Genomic DNA, 15,402 nt, shown 5'->3' with positions numbered 1-15,402 from the left:
GCTGATATTGGTGATCAAGCTTGCATTTGTGATGCTATGCCTTGAATTCTATCAATGTCCACTGTCAATGACATGCACACCTTCTAGCACTGATGCTCAAAGCTAGCTCAGTGAATCTCAATGCCTATGAATCTCCAAAACATCAAGTCCAAAGCATCTTTGGTCAAGGAATGCCATAACTTGACACTTCGGGCCAAATCTCTCCTAGAAAAGGCAATTGTGGCAACCCCATCTTTCATAGTAGTGCATCTAAATATAAAATACCCTTGTCTCTCTACCTCCTACATCTAGCATTCTTGGTATATCTTGTCCTCTCATGCCTCTCCAAAGTGTCAACCTGTATCAACTCAAGTCACATTGACCTTCATCCTAAATGGCATATGCATGTCCATGTATCCTAGTTTGCTGAGACAAATCTGTACCCAAAGAGATGAAATGAGAAATGGTACGTGATGCTGTTGGTGAAATTCATGTCCTCTCAATGTGTATGTTGGTGATGTCCATGCCAATGACTCAGTTCAGCTCGGCATGCCTGAGCTCAGTGAGCTGCTTGGTAGTGCATCTGAGCTGTACTATAGTGGTGGTAGTGCATCCATTTGGATGCCCGCAGTCCCTCAACCACACAAACCAGAATCCTGTGTATTCTCAAGGGATTAAGACTCCTACAATGGCTGCTCTTGGACCATCAATTTTGTCCAGGGTATCAGTAATCTCATCAATGTCTAGTCCAAAGAGTGTAGATTCAAGCCTACTTTACTTCAATTGTGTTTGGGACCATTTCAGATGTCCCAAATGGGACCCAAACCCTGCCTATCATTGTCTACCATGCCGCCTACTTCACTTAGATCATTCTTTCGATGATTTCAGCCATCTAAAATGGGGCCCAGGCCCTGTCTATCATTGTCTGTTATATCTTAGAGTTGGTGTAGCAGCCTGGCTCAATGTACTGTATCAAAGGCCTTATGGAAATTGACAAGTTAGTATTCTTATCATTTCTTGGGAGACAAAGTCCATATAAATAACAAGTGCCTACTCTAAAAGAGCAGCCCAAGCAGGATCAATTGTAGCCATGGAGTTGAGTCCCCATCCACCATCATGCAGTTTGATAGTAGTTAGTGTGCCAAATTAACTTCCAACCTTGTCAAATCTGTGTTTTCAAGCCCATGCTTATGCAAACTGCATTTCAAAGTCCAGGAGAGTCATCACAACCCAATTATCAAGTAAATCGCACTTCAAGTTTTGTTGTGTTTGTAGTTCGTTACACAGGAAACATCTGCAACAGTTGTCCATTTTTTTCAACTCTGCTAAAGGAACAACAACAGGTCCAGCATTCAAAATTAGGAAAATCGCAACTTTGACCGTTAAAACAAAGTGGTAGGTCTGCTAAAAGTCGGCTGATTTTTATTTCCCAAAGGCAAAAAGAACCACTCAAAAGGATAGAATATAAGTAAAGTATCGTATTATCGCACTGTTGCTCCAACACACTGGTGAAGGGGTGAAAACTTACTGGTTTGGAAATGGAATTCCAACAACAACCTGTTCTTAAAGTCAAGGTAGAGCAAATTCTTAATGTAATTAATAAACAAGCCAGTAAAAGGCGTAGTGTTCTTTTGAAGCAAGAAGTTTGGATACCACTAAACGAGCGTTCTTGTCCGAAAAGTCCAAGCCCTCAGAAACCTGACCACTTAGAGACAAGAACATTCAGAATTTTCTTGACCTAATTTTCATAGTGAACATAGAGGCAGTCCAATTCCAGTAACATTACCTTGCCTCTACAGACAGCAAGAAATGCTGCCCCACCCTTCGACTGTTGACTCAAGCATATATTGATATGCTGCTCCTTTGCACTTCTTTTACGACTTCGGAAAAGTTTTGACTTTGAACTCTGATCCATATTTTTCGGTTTTCCAGTTATTGCTGTGTAATAGTCATCCAGCATTGTTTCAAAAGTTTCCATCTTGCCTCGAGGTTCTAGCAAATGGCAACATAACAGTAGTTTATCAAAATATGTGCTAAAGGTTAATACACAAACCTAGGTAGCTTTACTATTATACCAATAAACAGCTTCTTCAATTGAGAAAGCCGATCCCATTGACCAGTAGACTGCCAGCGATCACAAAGCTTTTCCAAAAGCTTGTAGCTTGGGAAGAATACCAAAGCACCATCAGGAGAAACTTTAAAAACTTCCTCCAAGGCACTTCCCAAAGCATCCTACATTCAAAACAGTGGATCATAGATACTCTAGAAGACAATGTGAAGATGTCCAACTTGATAACAAGGGTTCCAAAAGGAAAAGAAATAATAGATATTCATACGAGTAGAAATGCATGTCACACCCTGTCGATATAACAGAAGAAATGTGCAACTTTAGGGCTTCCTACACAATAAGGGTAAACGAAGAAACTATCTGCAACAAAAATCAATGCATGTCTTACATGATAGTTCAGTCCCGTCCTCCCCATCCAAATAGCCAATCATTAGTCGTCGTGGAATGGTATCAGGTAAAACAGAACTACAATCAACACCATACAGGCCACTAGGCAAGACTGATTAAATGCAAACTCGTCTCTATCCAAGTCATACAAAACATGCTGGGCCTGTGACTATGTTTTCCCTCCGCCCATTCCTCAGATTCACGAGGAGGCCACCACACCTTAAGTCTTCATAAAAGCATCTTACCCTCAAAGGAATTTGGAAGCCCAAGTATTTAAGAATCTGGTCATTCCATCATTATCCTTGGCATATCATATTCCAGATCTTACTTCGCTTTTTCTACAACACTTACCTTCCACCATGTGATAAGTAGCATCTGGGAAAACAAAGTTTTCAGATCCTTTCATGGTTGGAGTCAAGAATATTGTAGCATTTTTCCGTACTTGAAATACATCCTCAATGTTAATGTGAGAAAAACTGTTGTGTAGCTAGATCAGGAAATTCTCTCTTAGAATTTCATCCAACTCTTTTATCCTTGGATACAAACCCGATAAACTTGTTGACTTCAATACCCCATTGGTATTTTTGGATTTGCAAGGCACACGGAAATTCATTAGTTCCTCTCTGCACAAAGGGTCCTTGGATAAGCCTGATAAACTTGTTGACTTCAATGCCCCATTGGTGTTTTTGGATTCGAAAGGCACATGCAAATTCATTAGTTCCTCCCTGCATAAATGGCTCTTTTAGGAAGCCAATAGCTCTCATGCTTCTAACAATCAAATGTTTTCCCAAAGTGGAGACTTCATGGTGTCAAGCAATCCTAAACAAGTTGTAGGCTCAGAGCACCTTATTCTTGAAAGATGAAAGCTGTGCCCTACAAGGCATGAGAACACTCATAAGGTGCACCACTCCAAGCATGTCATCCTAATAAACTATACTCTGGCATCCTTTTACCCACACCAATCTATAGAGATTGCCAATAACTCATCTAATAAGCCATTAGCTATCTGTCTATAAGCTAGAGATTCTAATATATCAAGTGTCAACACTTGGCCACATAGCTGTTATACAGGTTCTACCACTAATTATTCCAACCTGCTCAATCAAAGGTTCTAACCATGAATACCCAAGGATGCTATATAAACAAAAGGCCCAAAACAGTGCCAAAGATGAATCTGACATGCAATCACACATCCAATATGACAGCCCCACCGACATCATGTCCATTGTGATGACCACAAACCGGTAACATGGTAGAACTTTTCCCTAACAACATCAGAATTTAGAAGATGAACAATCTCAGCCAACAAAAAAGCCAAGACATTGTCAAAAAGGCTCCCTGACCATGAGTTCACATTGGTCAAATTTCTGAACATTAAATAAATCAAGTAGCTACCCAAGTGGAAAGCCACTGGTTTTTTTAAATTAACCCAATGATTCGCGTTCAATTCTCCCTTCTGTAACGCCTATACTAAATGGCCATGCAGGATGTAGGAGTTGAACTGAAGACATTCTAGTCACCACTCTGTTCAACTTAACCAACTCAGCTACAACCGTTTGGTCCTCTCTCTCTCTCTCTCTCTCTCTCTCTCTCTCTCTCTCTCTCCACTTCATACACTGCTTAGAATGAATATTAAAAAAAGAGAATGCAAATACTAGTACACAAACCTGAAAAGCATAACCACATGCGTGTTTGTAGCTAGCATTCAGTGGTGCTTAGAGTGAATATTACAAAAGAAAATGTGAATACTAGTACACAAACCTGGAAAGCATAACCATCTGCATGTTTGTAGCTCGCATTCAGTGGTACATTTCCTGGTCCTTTGGCAACTGATGCTGCCCATACCTGACAACAATTGATCTCTCTCTCTCTCTCTCTCTCTCTCTCTCTCTCTCTCTCTCTCTCCGTGAAGATAATTGAATTAAGTAGTAAATATTTTACATAAGACCATCAGGTCAGCTTTAGAAATAACAGAAAATAACAGACATAAAGGAAAGTCTACACAGAAATGTCACACTGAAAGTACAGCTGGTGTGGAGCGAACAGTGTCCAGCCAGAGAGCAGCAATATCAGGAAGAACCAAATCAGCAGACACCATAGAGGTGATTTGCCATAACACTAAACCCCGGATTCGGGCCACATGACCATGAATACCAAATACTAAATCAAAAATGAAGGCATTCTGAGTACGCCAAATATGCCACAAGGCTGTCCATCTAAGGAAATGGAAAAGGCAGGAATAATCTGAACTCAAAGAGGTCATGCAGGTCCTCTTCCCCAAAATCCACGAACGAGCTGAAATCCGGTGTCGAGTCAACGAGGACCAAACACGGAAAATAAAACTCCAAATCTGTCTTGCAACAAGGCAGGAGACAAAAAGATAAAGCACTATCTCATCACATATAGTACAGAATATGCATCGCCTAGCAGAGATCTTACGAGCTCACAGCACATTCCCAGTAGGAAGAGCCCCAATAAGTAGCCTCCACATAAATACTTCTCCCTGATATGAAACCTTAGATTTCCAGAGCTAAATGAAATCTATCCTCCCACTTCTTTTTGCTTTCCCGAATACGCCATACTTTATTTGCCTTATCCATGACCCATCTCTTGGCCTCTTCCATCTAATGATGTATCTGATTGGCTGACCTTTTCTCGAAATCATCAAGAATCACAAACATCCAATCTTGCCAAGGAGACAAAAGATGTAATGTGGTCAAAGGATAGTAGCTCGTAAGTCTATCGTGTATGGCCGTCCAAATAACATGATACCCTCTAGGCACCCGAAAGTGTTGACGAATACACCAAAAGGAATAAAGACAGGCCTGCCCATGAATGACTCCATCCTAGACTCACTACAACCCCAAATGAGCCATCTGATTAAACTTGTCTCTCTATAGATCTTTATCAAGCCAATCGAACAACCTGGAGGATGCCAATACCTCATCTAGCAGGAATTCTCCAAACCGAAAAGCGTAGCATCGCCTACCAAGATGCTATCATATGGAAAAGGAGAAAAGACTGGAAGACCTTAATAGATCTTGTGGAGTTAAGCATATGCCACCAAGAAGCATGAATTACCGTGCTACCATGAGAAATGCGAGTCTTTTCTATAAAAAAATTTGCTATATCTATCCAAGGATGAGTCTGTACACAAAGAGTCTGCAGAAGAGCTAACCTCAAAGCAACCATATGTAAATTAACATCCAAGAGAGTTGCTCCCCCCATCCTTTTAGGAGTAGTCATATGCTGCCATGAAATCCACACCTCACCCAAGCAATTTCCTTTCTTCTTCCATAACATGAATCGGATAGGTTGAACCAAATCCAATAGGGACTTCTTAGTCCAAGGAAGCAGTGGCAAGAAAAATGAAATCATGCTGATCATAATGCATTGTGCGACTTTAAGTCTCACATGAAGAGGCCAACCTTGTGACTTCTAGTATATAAATCGATCATGAATACGAGATGCCATCCAATCCGACAAGGCACGAGGAGCTACCTCCACCCCAATAGGATAACCCCAGTGTCTAGTTATATTCCCCTTAGGAATCACCATACCATTCCAACCCAAAGCCTGCCAATAATTTTCCGTACAAGAGAGTAGAGTGGATTTTTTAGCATTAATATGAAGTCCCGATGCCATAGCAAAAAGTTTCCACACAACCATTGCCCGATTAAAATTTGAGCGATCAGTCTTAAGGAACATAAAGGAATCATCTACCAAAGATTGACCCACAAGTTGGGCCCCACTGGGAAGAGACAAACCAACTATCTCACCTTGATTGGCCAACTTATCCAACAAAGAAAGCATCGGGTGAGTAACTAATGCAAACAACAAAGGACTGAGAGGGCAACCTTGTCAGAGAGAGAAGGATAAGGTAATGTCATCAGTGATCCTTCCATTGAGAGCAATACGAGCCACTGTCCCCTGACCAATAGTATTCACCAAAGAAACCATAAGCGGCCCAAAACCCATGGTGAACATTAGCTGCCTCAAAAAATACTAGCTTACATGATCAAATGCCTTTTCAATATCAAGCTAAAGCATGACCACCTGCTAGCTTGAAGCTTTTGCAAAGTCAATCCCCAATTAAACATTAAAAATGTTATGCATTATATTCCGACCCTTAATGAAACGGTATTGGCGTGGATGAACCAAATGCGGAAATACTTTCTGCAATCTATTGGCAATGATTTTTGAAAAGATTTTGTATAAAGAACCCATAACAGAAATGGGTCTCCATTGTTTCAAAGAAGTAGGAGAGGAAACCTTGGCCAATAGCCGAATGGCTACAATCTTCCAGTCTGAAGGCATGATACCCGAATTCCAAACTTGCTAACACAAGCGAGTCAACGAATCCTTAAGTTGCTTAACATTGGTTGAAAACAACTCATTAGGAAGCCCGTCCCAACCAAGGCTTTTTCTTTTAGGCAAATGGGACAATACCTCTTCCACTTCATCCTCTGAAATATCCGCCTCCATTAAGGCTACCCATTCTAGCTGAACCTGATTACTAACCAGATCACAAATGTATCTACGAGCATAGTGTACAACATCAGACAGAATCTATGGAGGGCCCAACAGTGATTTATAAAAATCTACACACATCTCAATGATGGATGCACATTCTATCACCATAACACCTTGCTCATTCTTCAAACGCACAATATTTTCCCGGGCATATTTCTGATGTAATCGAGTAAAGAATTGGTGAGATTGACAATTGTTATCGTGCAAAGCTTCTGCTCTAGACAGCAATTTGTATTTAGCATATTCCTGTTTCTGTAAAGATTGAACTCGGCCTTTCAACCATTCAATGCATGTAAGCAAGTCATCAGTGGTATCCCCCAACTGACATAAAGACAACAAATGGGCCAACAAAGATTGTGCATGTAGCAATTCAACACGTAAAATGGAAGCATGCTGAATACCATACTGTCGGGATAACATACGTGCATTATCCCTAAAAACAGGTCATGCTTCTGTTCCTTTTGATAGGACCCTAGAACGAAAGGAATCAATTATTAGTTGAATACATTCCAAAAACGGATTTTGCAGGAGAAAGGAGTGATTGAAAAGAAGAGGCAAGCGAGCCAAGAGAGACTTATAGACATGAACAGGTCGATGTGTCATTTCTAAGATCAAAGGATAGTGATCGGACAAGACATGTTTTCGCTCAATCCACATATCAATGACTGCATGGAGAAACGAATCACTTTGACAAACATAAATCCTATCCAGTATGGCCTATGAATTTGGATGCTGAAGAGAACGATAAGTATATCCTGAGTGTGAGGGATGCAACCAAGACCACATGTCTTGTTTCAAAGACTTAGCCTGCAAAAGCATCCCAAGCCTGTCACTCAGGGCCATCCATTACCGAGTGTTGAGAAGTCATCTGATCTAGAGATGTATAGGCATTGAAATCACCCATTACAAAGCCTTGATGGGCCATGGCAAGGCAATGCAAGTCATCCCAAAGCTGACGACGTTCATGAGCATTAGAAGGAGCACACACACCCACCAGCCATAAAACTTCTCCCTCATATAGGATTTCCAAAATCACGAATCTGCCTCGATGATCCTAAGAAATCAAAGATGGTTGCAAGGAAGATTTGACAACCAGCATTACTCCAGATTTATGTGGAACACACCCACTAAAGAAAACAAAATAATCCTTATATACATAAGATGATCCTGCCAAAGCATGTTGTTTATGCTCCACTACACAAAGAACATCCTAATTGCTGGCTAACACACCTTTCCACAACCGATACTGTTTACTGCCGAAAGAGATACCTTTAACGTTCCATAATGCAATTCTCATGATGGATTATAGAAAAGAAAAACTACTGAATTCCCACCTTCCCTTTCCCTTTAACACCAACAGCTATGGCTGCCTGAAATTTTTCCATCTCGCTTCCAATCAAATCAATCAGATCTGCCCTTTGCAAACTAGCAATCGAAGTACGAGAAGGAAATTGTTGTTGCTGGGCATTTAAAAAAATCCCGAGGAGGCACCATCCTCCCTCGCAAATCAAAGTGCAATGCAGTATCACAGACCCTTTTTTCATTAGCACCAACTATAGATTAAGGTTCATATAGAACCCCCTTCCTCGCCATTGAAACGTCTGAGTAATAGTCTACGAAACTGAGTGAACAATAGCAAACCAAGGTTCCTGTCTAGCATTACGGCGAACCACCGTAACCCAAGAGTTATCCTAAGAAGACAAGTTCTGACCCACCGAGGGCGATGCACACTGATTTCCAGCTTGAGAAGCAACTTCAGGATGCTGACATCTACTTGTTCCTGCTGGACAATCTGCTCAGAAGCAGCTTCAGGCTGCTGAGCCATCTGCTGGGGAAGATGGTCATGCATATCCAAATCACGATCCAAAGATGGTTGCATTACCTCCTGGCTTCTATCACACTTTGAAATGAAATGTCCCAATTGTCCACACCTGAAACAATGTCCAACAAATGTGCCCCATTTGAGCTCATAGGCCAAAGTTTGCAACCCCAAAACCTGAAAATGAACTTTAGTCGGGCGAGGCTTCCCTGTATCCCAAAGCATGCATGCCCTATTCCGGTTACAGAAGGCCAACCGAGGTTCCACGAACACCTCACCAAGAGATCTCAAAACGGAGGGAAAAAATCGCCGAAGATGGGCAAGAAAATCAACCACCTTGACCAAATTGGGCATGCCTGCCTCAGTACCTCCTGAAATCAGGCTATAGGCCTCCAAGGAACCATATGGACTAACTCACCATCCATGAACAATGGGATACGTTGCATAATATGAGCACGCACTTCCGAGGAGCGGAAGAGGACCTCAAAAAAACCCCTCGGGCCATCATAGATCTCTTCCAAAAGGGATGCCTAACCTTGCCTTAAAACATCATCCGGACACATCTCCACATTGGCAAGCATTGATAGCGACCATGCACAGATGCTGGTGATCAATGGGGTCCTTCCCGTAAAATAAAAGATGGCAGCCCTCTCATGGAAGGCAGCAATCTACTATAGAACCAGATCAGCACCCATAACAGCGACTACATGTTCCCCTTGTGGTAAAGAACTCCCTTTACCCTCATTAGCTTGAGCATATTTCAACATCAGATGATTAGCACAGGCCAGCATAAACTGAAAAGACTCACTAATCTGAGAGCACGAGGCCTGAGCCTTTTGCTGAGGCAAATTCAGGGCACGCAAATCTAGTTCTTCGACCAACATCTTGCGATGTTTACCCATCTCCTCCCTTCCATTAACTGCCCAGAATCTTCAGCTGACGAATCGCCATCTGATTCTGCCAGGTCTTTATCTTCCCCATTTCCAATATGCTGGTCTAGAAAGGCCATGTCAATACCATTAGATTCCTGCCAATTCGCCATATCCAAGGTTTTTGCTGGTTACACAGATGAAACCAACTGTGGCTGTCTTTCACAGAACAGAACTGAACCTGTCTCCTTCAATAGGCCGTTGTATGTCAGGACCACAGCCCCAATCTAAACTCTGCTGTTCAGATTAAACAGACCTTTTACAATCTCTGTCACTCACAGTCTGTCTTACCCCGATTAGAGCAGATCGTCACACCCTCGAGGGATGTCAGATTAGGTCGACGCTGATTACCAGGAGCTCGGACTGAGCACACTCCTGCAGGCGGAAGACAGGTGTCTGGAAGTCAGGGACAGGAGACGAATCGACTGGACAGGAAGGTTGAAACGAAACCCTGCTCTGGTCAGCGCCAGGGATACCCATTCCAGGACAGGTTGAGCGGCTGATCAGAGCTGGGTCAGGGCAGAGCTCAAGCAAGGAAGAATAGACCCTGCGCTGGTCTCTGACCGAAGGTGTGAAGCAGCGCGCAGCAGGAACACATGACTGCTGGTCAGGGGGAGCATCTCCACAGACAGGAACTCACATTCGCCATCTTTTTCTTTGTGAAGATAATTGAATTAAGTACTAAATATTTACATGAAACCATCATGTCAGCATTAAAAATAACAGACATGAAGGAAAGTCTACAATGACTCTAACACAAAAATGTCACGCTGAAAGCACAACTGATGTGGAGCGAACAATATATCTCTCTTTCTTTTTCCGTAAAGATAATTGAATTAAGTAGTAAATATTTACATGAGACTATCAGGTCAAAATTCTCTTCGTCTCTCTCTCTCTCTCTCTCTCTCTCTCTCTTTTCGTAAAAGGTAATTGTATTAATTATGAAAAAAAGGTACAAGTTTACATGATTACAAGATACACAAGGGCCCTAGGCCAACGTGTGTAAAATTCTCTCTCTCTCTCTCTCTCTCTCTCTCTCTCTCTCTCTCTCTCTCTCTCTCTCCCCGTAAAAGGTAATTGTATTAATTACAAAAAAGGTACAAGTTTACATGATTACAAGATACACGATGGCTCTACCTCATCATGTGTACACACTGACTCTCTACAAGAACCAGACGACCAAAGAGATACAAAGTCATGGCAAAGACACAGAGGAAATTGCCATATGCCAGGGACGTAAGTCCTCCCGAGAGAGCATGTCAAAGTGCCGGAGAAGATCTATCTGCCAATACAAGACACCTTTAAGCCTAGCAATATGCCGCTGAACATTATAGGCGGAATCAAAAAGAAAAGCATTCCGGATGGTCCAGTTGTACCAACAGCCCCAATATCGAAGAAAGTGAAACAAGATCTTCATATGTGGCTGTGTCGGTGTGGGATATTTGGGCTGCACAAAAACAGAATCAAACGGGCGTAGCGAGAAACCAACCACCGCTCGCCAAATGGCTGACAAGAATGACCAGATTTTCTTAGCGAGGGGGCAAAAAATAAAACGATGACGGGCGGATTCCACACTAGTGGTGCAAAAGAAACAGTTGTTGTTGGAGATTCGACGCTTGGAAAGAGCTGAAGCAAGCGGAAGACCACCAATCATCACACTCCAAAGAAAGACCTTATATTTCAAGGGTGTCTTGTTCAACCAACCCTCCATCACAGTTACCCTCCACCATGACCGGGATTTATGCAATCCCCATAGAGTATTAGCTTTAGTAACCAGCCATTGATGATCTTTAATCAGAAGATGATACACCAAGTTGACTGAAGCCTTTTCTAAATTCAGCCCACCTGCAAAGTCCCAGTCTTGCCAGGGACGATCCGAAGCAAGGGCACGAAAGGGTTGTCTGCTTTGGAGCACCATCAAAAGCTGTTCCCATAAATGCCTGTATCCACAAGGGATCCTGAAAAGCCTCCTGGCTGTATGAAACGATATCAACACAATGCGATTGGCAAGGGTGGCATCCGCGACTGAAGTTAAGCCCAAACGTGCCATGCGGTTGAATTTTGGTCGAAGCTCATGTTTACCTTCCCACGAAATTAACCGCGAGACTGCCAACAATTCCAATTGAAAAGAATTAGTAGCTAAGCGATCCTCCACAGGATGCCACTGAGGCTTCTGGAGGACCAGTCTCCAAGAACACACCAAATGGACAAGCAGAGATAAAGAAGAACTAGAGAACCGAGAATCGGCATTAAGAACATGCCACCAAGAACTCCGTATTTGGGTATTACCATGCAGAAGCTCGTGATCCTCAAGAAAATAACGGGCTATAACGACCCATGGATACTGATCTAAGCACATGGCGCGAAAAAGAGACCAACAGAGTGCAAGCATATGAGTTTGGGCATCTCAAATAGCCCCTTCACCCATGCGTTTGGGGGTACACACATGCGACAAAGAAATCGAGGAAATGCCTGCATGCAAGGAATCCTTCTTCCATAACATGAAACGAATAGACTGAGTAAGAGCATTCAGTGTAGTAGTAGTCCAGGGCAGCAATGGCAAGAAATATGTGAGCATTGGCAACATAATTGTCTGGGCTACTTTGAGGCGAACATGGAAGGGCCAAGCCTGAGACTTCCAACACAGAAAATTAGCCGCCAATTTCTGTGAAATCCACTGTAGTAGCTACTTTGGGGTTAGGTGGAGCTTTGGACATCCCTTGCCTAGTCCGGAACATAGTTATAGACTACCGTGAGCCCAAAATTGTATGGTGCCATGTGATTTGGACCGGATACTTCTGTTGGAAGGGATACATAATTTCTTGTGTATGGGGAGGAGACAAAGATTAACTTGAAGATAAGTTAAGGAAAATTTTTTAACTTGTTTGTCAAAGGATTGCTTGCTTTGTATTCGTGTTTGTGCCATAAATTACACGAATGAACCTTGTTTCTTAAAAGGCTTAATTAATGAAGCTTATTTAAATGTCACACATAAATGTGATAGGACCTAATTAGAAAACTAAAGCTATCAAGGGAAGCAGGTGGGCGGAACCCTCGATGGGTCTATGCTACGATAGAGTGGTCCCAGAGAACTGGGAGGCTTCTCACACCACACTTCCTGAAACAAAGCCGTCAATGGTTTCACGAGTTGGGTGGCAAAAATCTCAAAGAACTCATTGGTGAGACCATCCCAGCCAGGACTTTTATCCTTGGGCAAGTGTAACAGAACATCCATAACCTCCGCCTCACAAATATCTACCTCCAGAGTAGCTTCCATGTCCTGCAGAACCTGATTGCGGACCAGATCATAAAAAACTGAACGAGCATTAGAAATTTGGCCTGAAGGTGGAGAAGTGGAACTAAGAAGGTCAAGGAAATAATTCCTACACATATTCACAATAGTCTACAGATCAAGGACCATTTGACCTTCTGCATCCTGGGGTCTAGTCATATTCTCTCGTGCAGGAGAGGCATGGAGAGCTCGAAAGAACTTATGAGTCTGACACGCACTATCTTGCAAAGTCTCCGTCAGATGTTGCAATTTGGCCTGCTGATACGATTTCAACTGAAACTTTTTAATAAGATCAGCCACCCGCATTGCCAGTGCTAGCAAAAATGCATCATCCGAAGTGGAACCAAAGCCAGCAGGTCCTCCGCTGCTTGTCGACGCCGCCGACAAAGAGAGGCATGATAGATCCCATACTGCCGAGCAACCCGCTGCACATTAGAGAGCAATCTTTCAAATGAAGCAGTGCCCTGAGAGGAGAAGTCCAAGAAGAATCTATCAATCAATTGCTGCATATAGCCCTGAAAGATTGCATGCTTTAGGCAAGACGAGTTGAAACGCAAAGGGAGTCTCTCCAGAAATTGCTTGAAAGGTACAATGGGTTGTGCAAGCAGCTCAAGCTGCAGAAGGAAATGGTCCGACAAGGCATATTGCTGCAACACTTTCATTTCGAGCATCTCGGGAAGAAAATCATCATTCTGCATGATGTATATGCGGTCCAACCGCGACCATGTTGTTGCATACTGGGCAGAATGGAAAGTAAATCCTATAGAAGAAGGCTGCAGCCAAGACCAGAGATCTTGTTTAAGAACGGCAAGAGCCAACTCATGCCACATACGACTTTCCGGCGCGTCCATTACCGAATGCTCTCATGTGGACTGTGAAGAATCAACACACGTATTAAAATCCCCCATCAAAAAATCCCGTCTGCCAAGTGACAAGGAAGTCTGCAAAGTATACCAAAGCTCCCGGTGAGATAAAGGATCATTCGGAGCATAGAGGCCAAGTAACCATAAGATCTCTACTTCAAATAAAACTTCAATCACCACAAAGCGACCATGTATATCATTCTTAATAAGAACAGGCTGATATTTTTCATGTACAATCATGAGCACACCAGAATACTGCCTGACATGTGTCCCTCCATAGAACAAACGAAAGCCATGGCAATCCACAACTTTTCCTGCTTCACCGTGACTCTTGTGCTCAACAGCACACAAGACATGCCACTGATTCTCATGCAATACAGTCCACATGGCATGTTGCTTGTGGCGAGAACAAATTCCTCGCACATTCCACATGGCTATCTTCATGTGAATTCAAAAGAAAATCAGGTATGAGGCACAGCTTGCCTCAATTTGACCTTTTCTACGAGAATGTCCAGGTCTCCCTCATCCAAAAAATCAGCTAACACGGCAAAAGAGTTCTGACGACCAGATTTGGAGGTAGACGGCATATCCGCTATCTTGGGGATGGAACGGGGATAACGACGATCCCATGGGGTAATGACGTTACCTCTAATATCAAAAGCTAGCTTAGTAGGTGGACCCTTTGGACCATTCGAATACACTCTCCTAGTTGGCTGTTGACGGGGAGCAGAGGAAACCATAGCAGGAGCAGAGTGCTCTGAAGACAACATTTCTTTCCTGCACATATAAGTACGCATGGAATCTGATGAGGCAATAGGCACAGTATCCACCATGCCAGCAACAAGCCTGTTGCCTTTTTTCGCGCGTACATCTACCCAGTCATTGCCACGAGAATCCAAACCCGAAACCTGTTGTTTACCTTTATCCAAAACTTTAGAAGGCTCGGTGGCATCCTGCGACGGAGCATCACACACATGGGCAACGCAACATGCTCAGCATCTGAAGTGTGGTGCTTCTCTAGGCATTCAGCTATAAAATGCCACAATTTTCCACACGAAAAGCAATGTCCTGCAAAGTTTCCCCATTTCAAACGAAAATGTAAAGGATGCATGCCAGAGCAATTAATACGTAACCAAGCAGGCCTTTTCCTAGCAGTGTCCCATAACATACACAAATGGTTACGATTCATGGCCCTTAGGCTTGGGGGGACCAGAACAATGCCCACAACGGCCATGGCGTCCTTTAACAGTGGTCAATAGACAGCCGACAGTTTTCCACTTCAACCCACACAGGGCATTCACGTTGCAACAGGCGCTGAAAATCTGCCATTGGGCGCCATGGCACAACATGGACCAAACGGTGATCAACGAACAATGGCAGTTTAGACAGGAGAGCAGCACGGTGCGTCTCAAATTTCAACAGCACCTCAAAAAAACCTCGGGGCCCAACAAAAATCTCTTCAATACATTCACCTTGTAGCAGACTGTGCAGCCACCGGCGAATATGGGAAAGCAGTGGGATCCTACCAGTGA

At 43.0% G+C, this 15,402-nt stretch overlaps 1 protein-coding gene across 5 annotated transcripts in view; it reads right to left on the bottom strand.

Moving 5' to 3' along the window:
- Positions 1–15,402, bottom strand: part of LOC148041821 (uncharacterized) — a 163,270-nt gene that overhangs the window by 66,149 nt on the left and 81,719 nt on the right. For all 5 annotated transcript variants that reach the window (XR_015691586.1, XR_015691580.1, XM_087682829.1 and 2 more), the window contains exons 16-20: positions 4,196–4,279; positions 2,055–2,211; positions 1,766–1,971; positions 1,633–1,677; positions 1,508–1,536 (exon numbers count right to left, since the gene is read on the bottom strand). Coding sequence is in view for 3 of the 5 variants with exons in the window: in XM_087682829.1 (XP_087538955.1) it covers positions 1,508–1,536; positions 1,633–1,677; positions 1,766–1,971; positions 2,055–2,211; positions 4,196–4,279 (521 nt within the window). In the remaining 2 variants the exon portion in view is untranslated. The remainder of the gene's footprint in view (positions 1–1,507; positions 1,537–1,632; positions 1,678–1,765; positions 1,972–2,054; positions 2,212–4,195; positions 4,280–15,402) is intronic.

This window comes from Lygodium microphyllum, chromosome 1 (genome assembly GCF_053477565.2).
Source record: "Lygodium microphyllum isolate KBCC chromosome 1, Lygodium_microphyllum_v1.1.10, whole genome shotgun sequence".
Lineage (NCBI taxonomy): Eukaryota > Viridiplantae > Streptophyta > Polypodiopsida > Schizaeales > Lygodiaceae > Lygodium > Lygodium microphyllum.
Note: the sequence above shows the minus strand (reverse complement) of the source record. Positions and strands in the feature narration are given on the sequence as shown.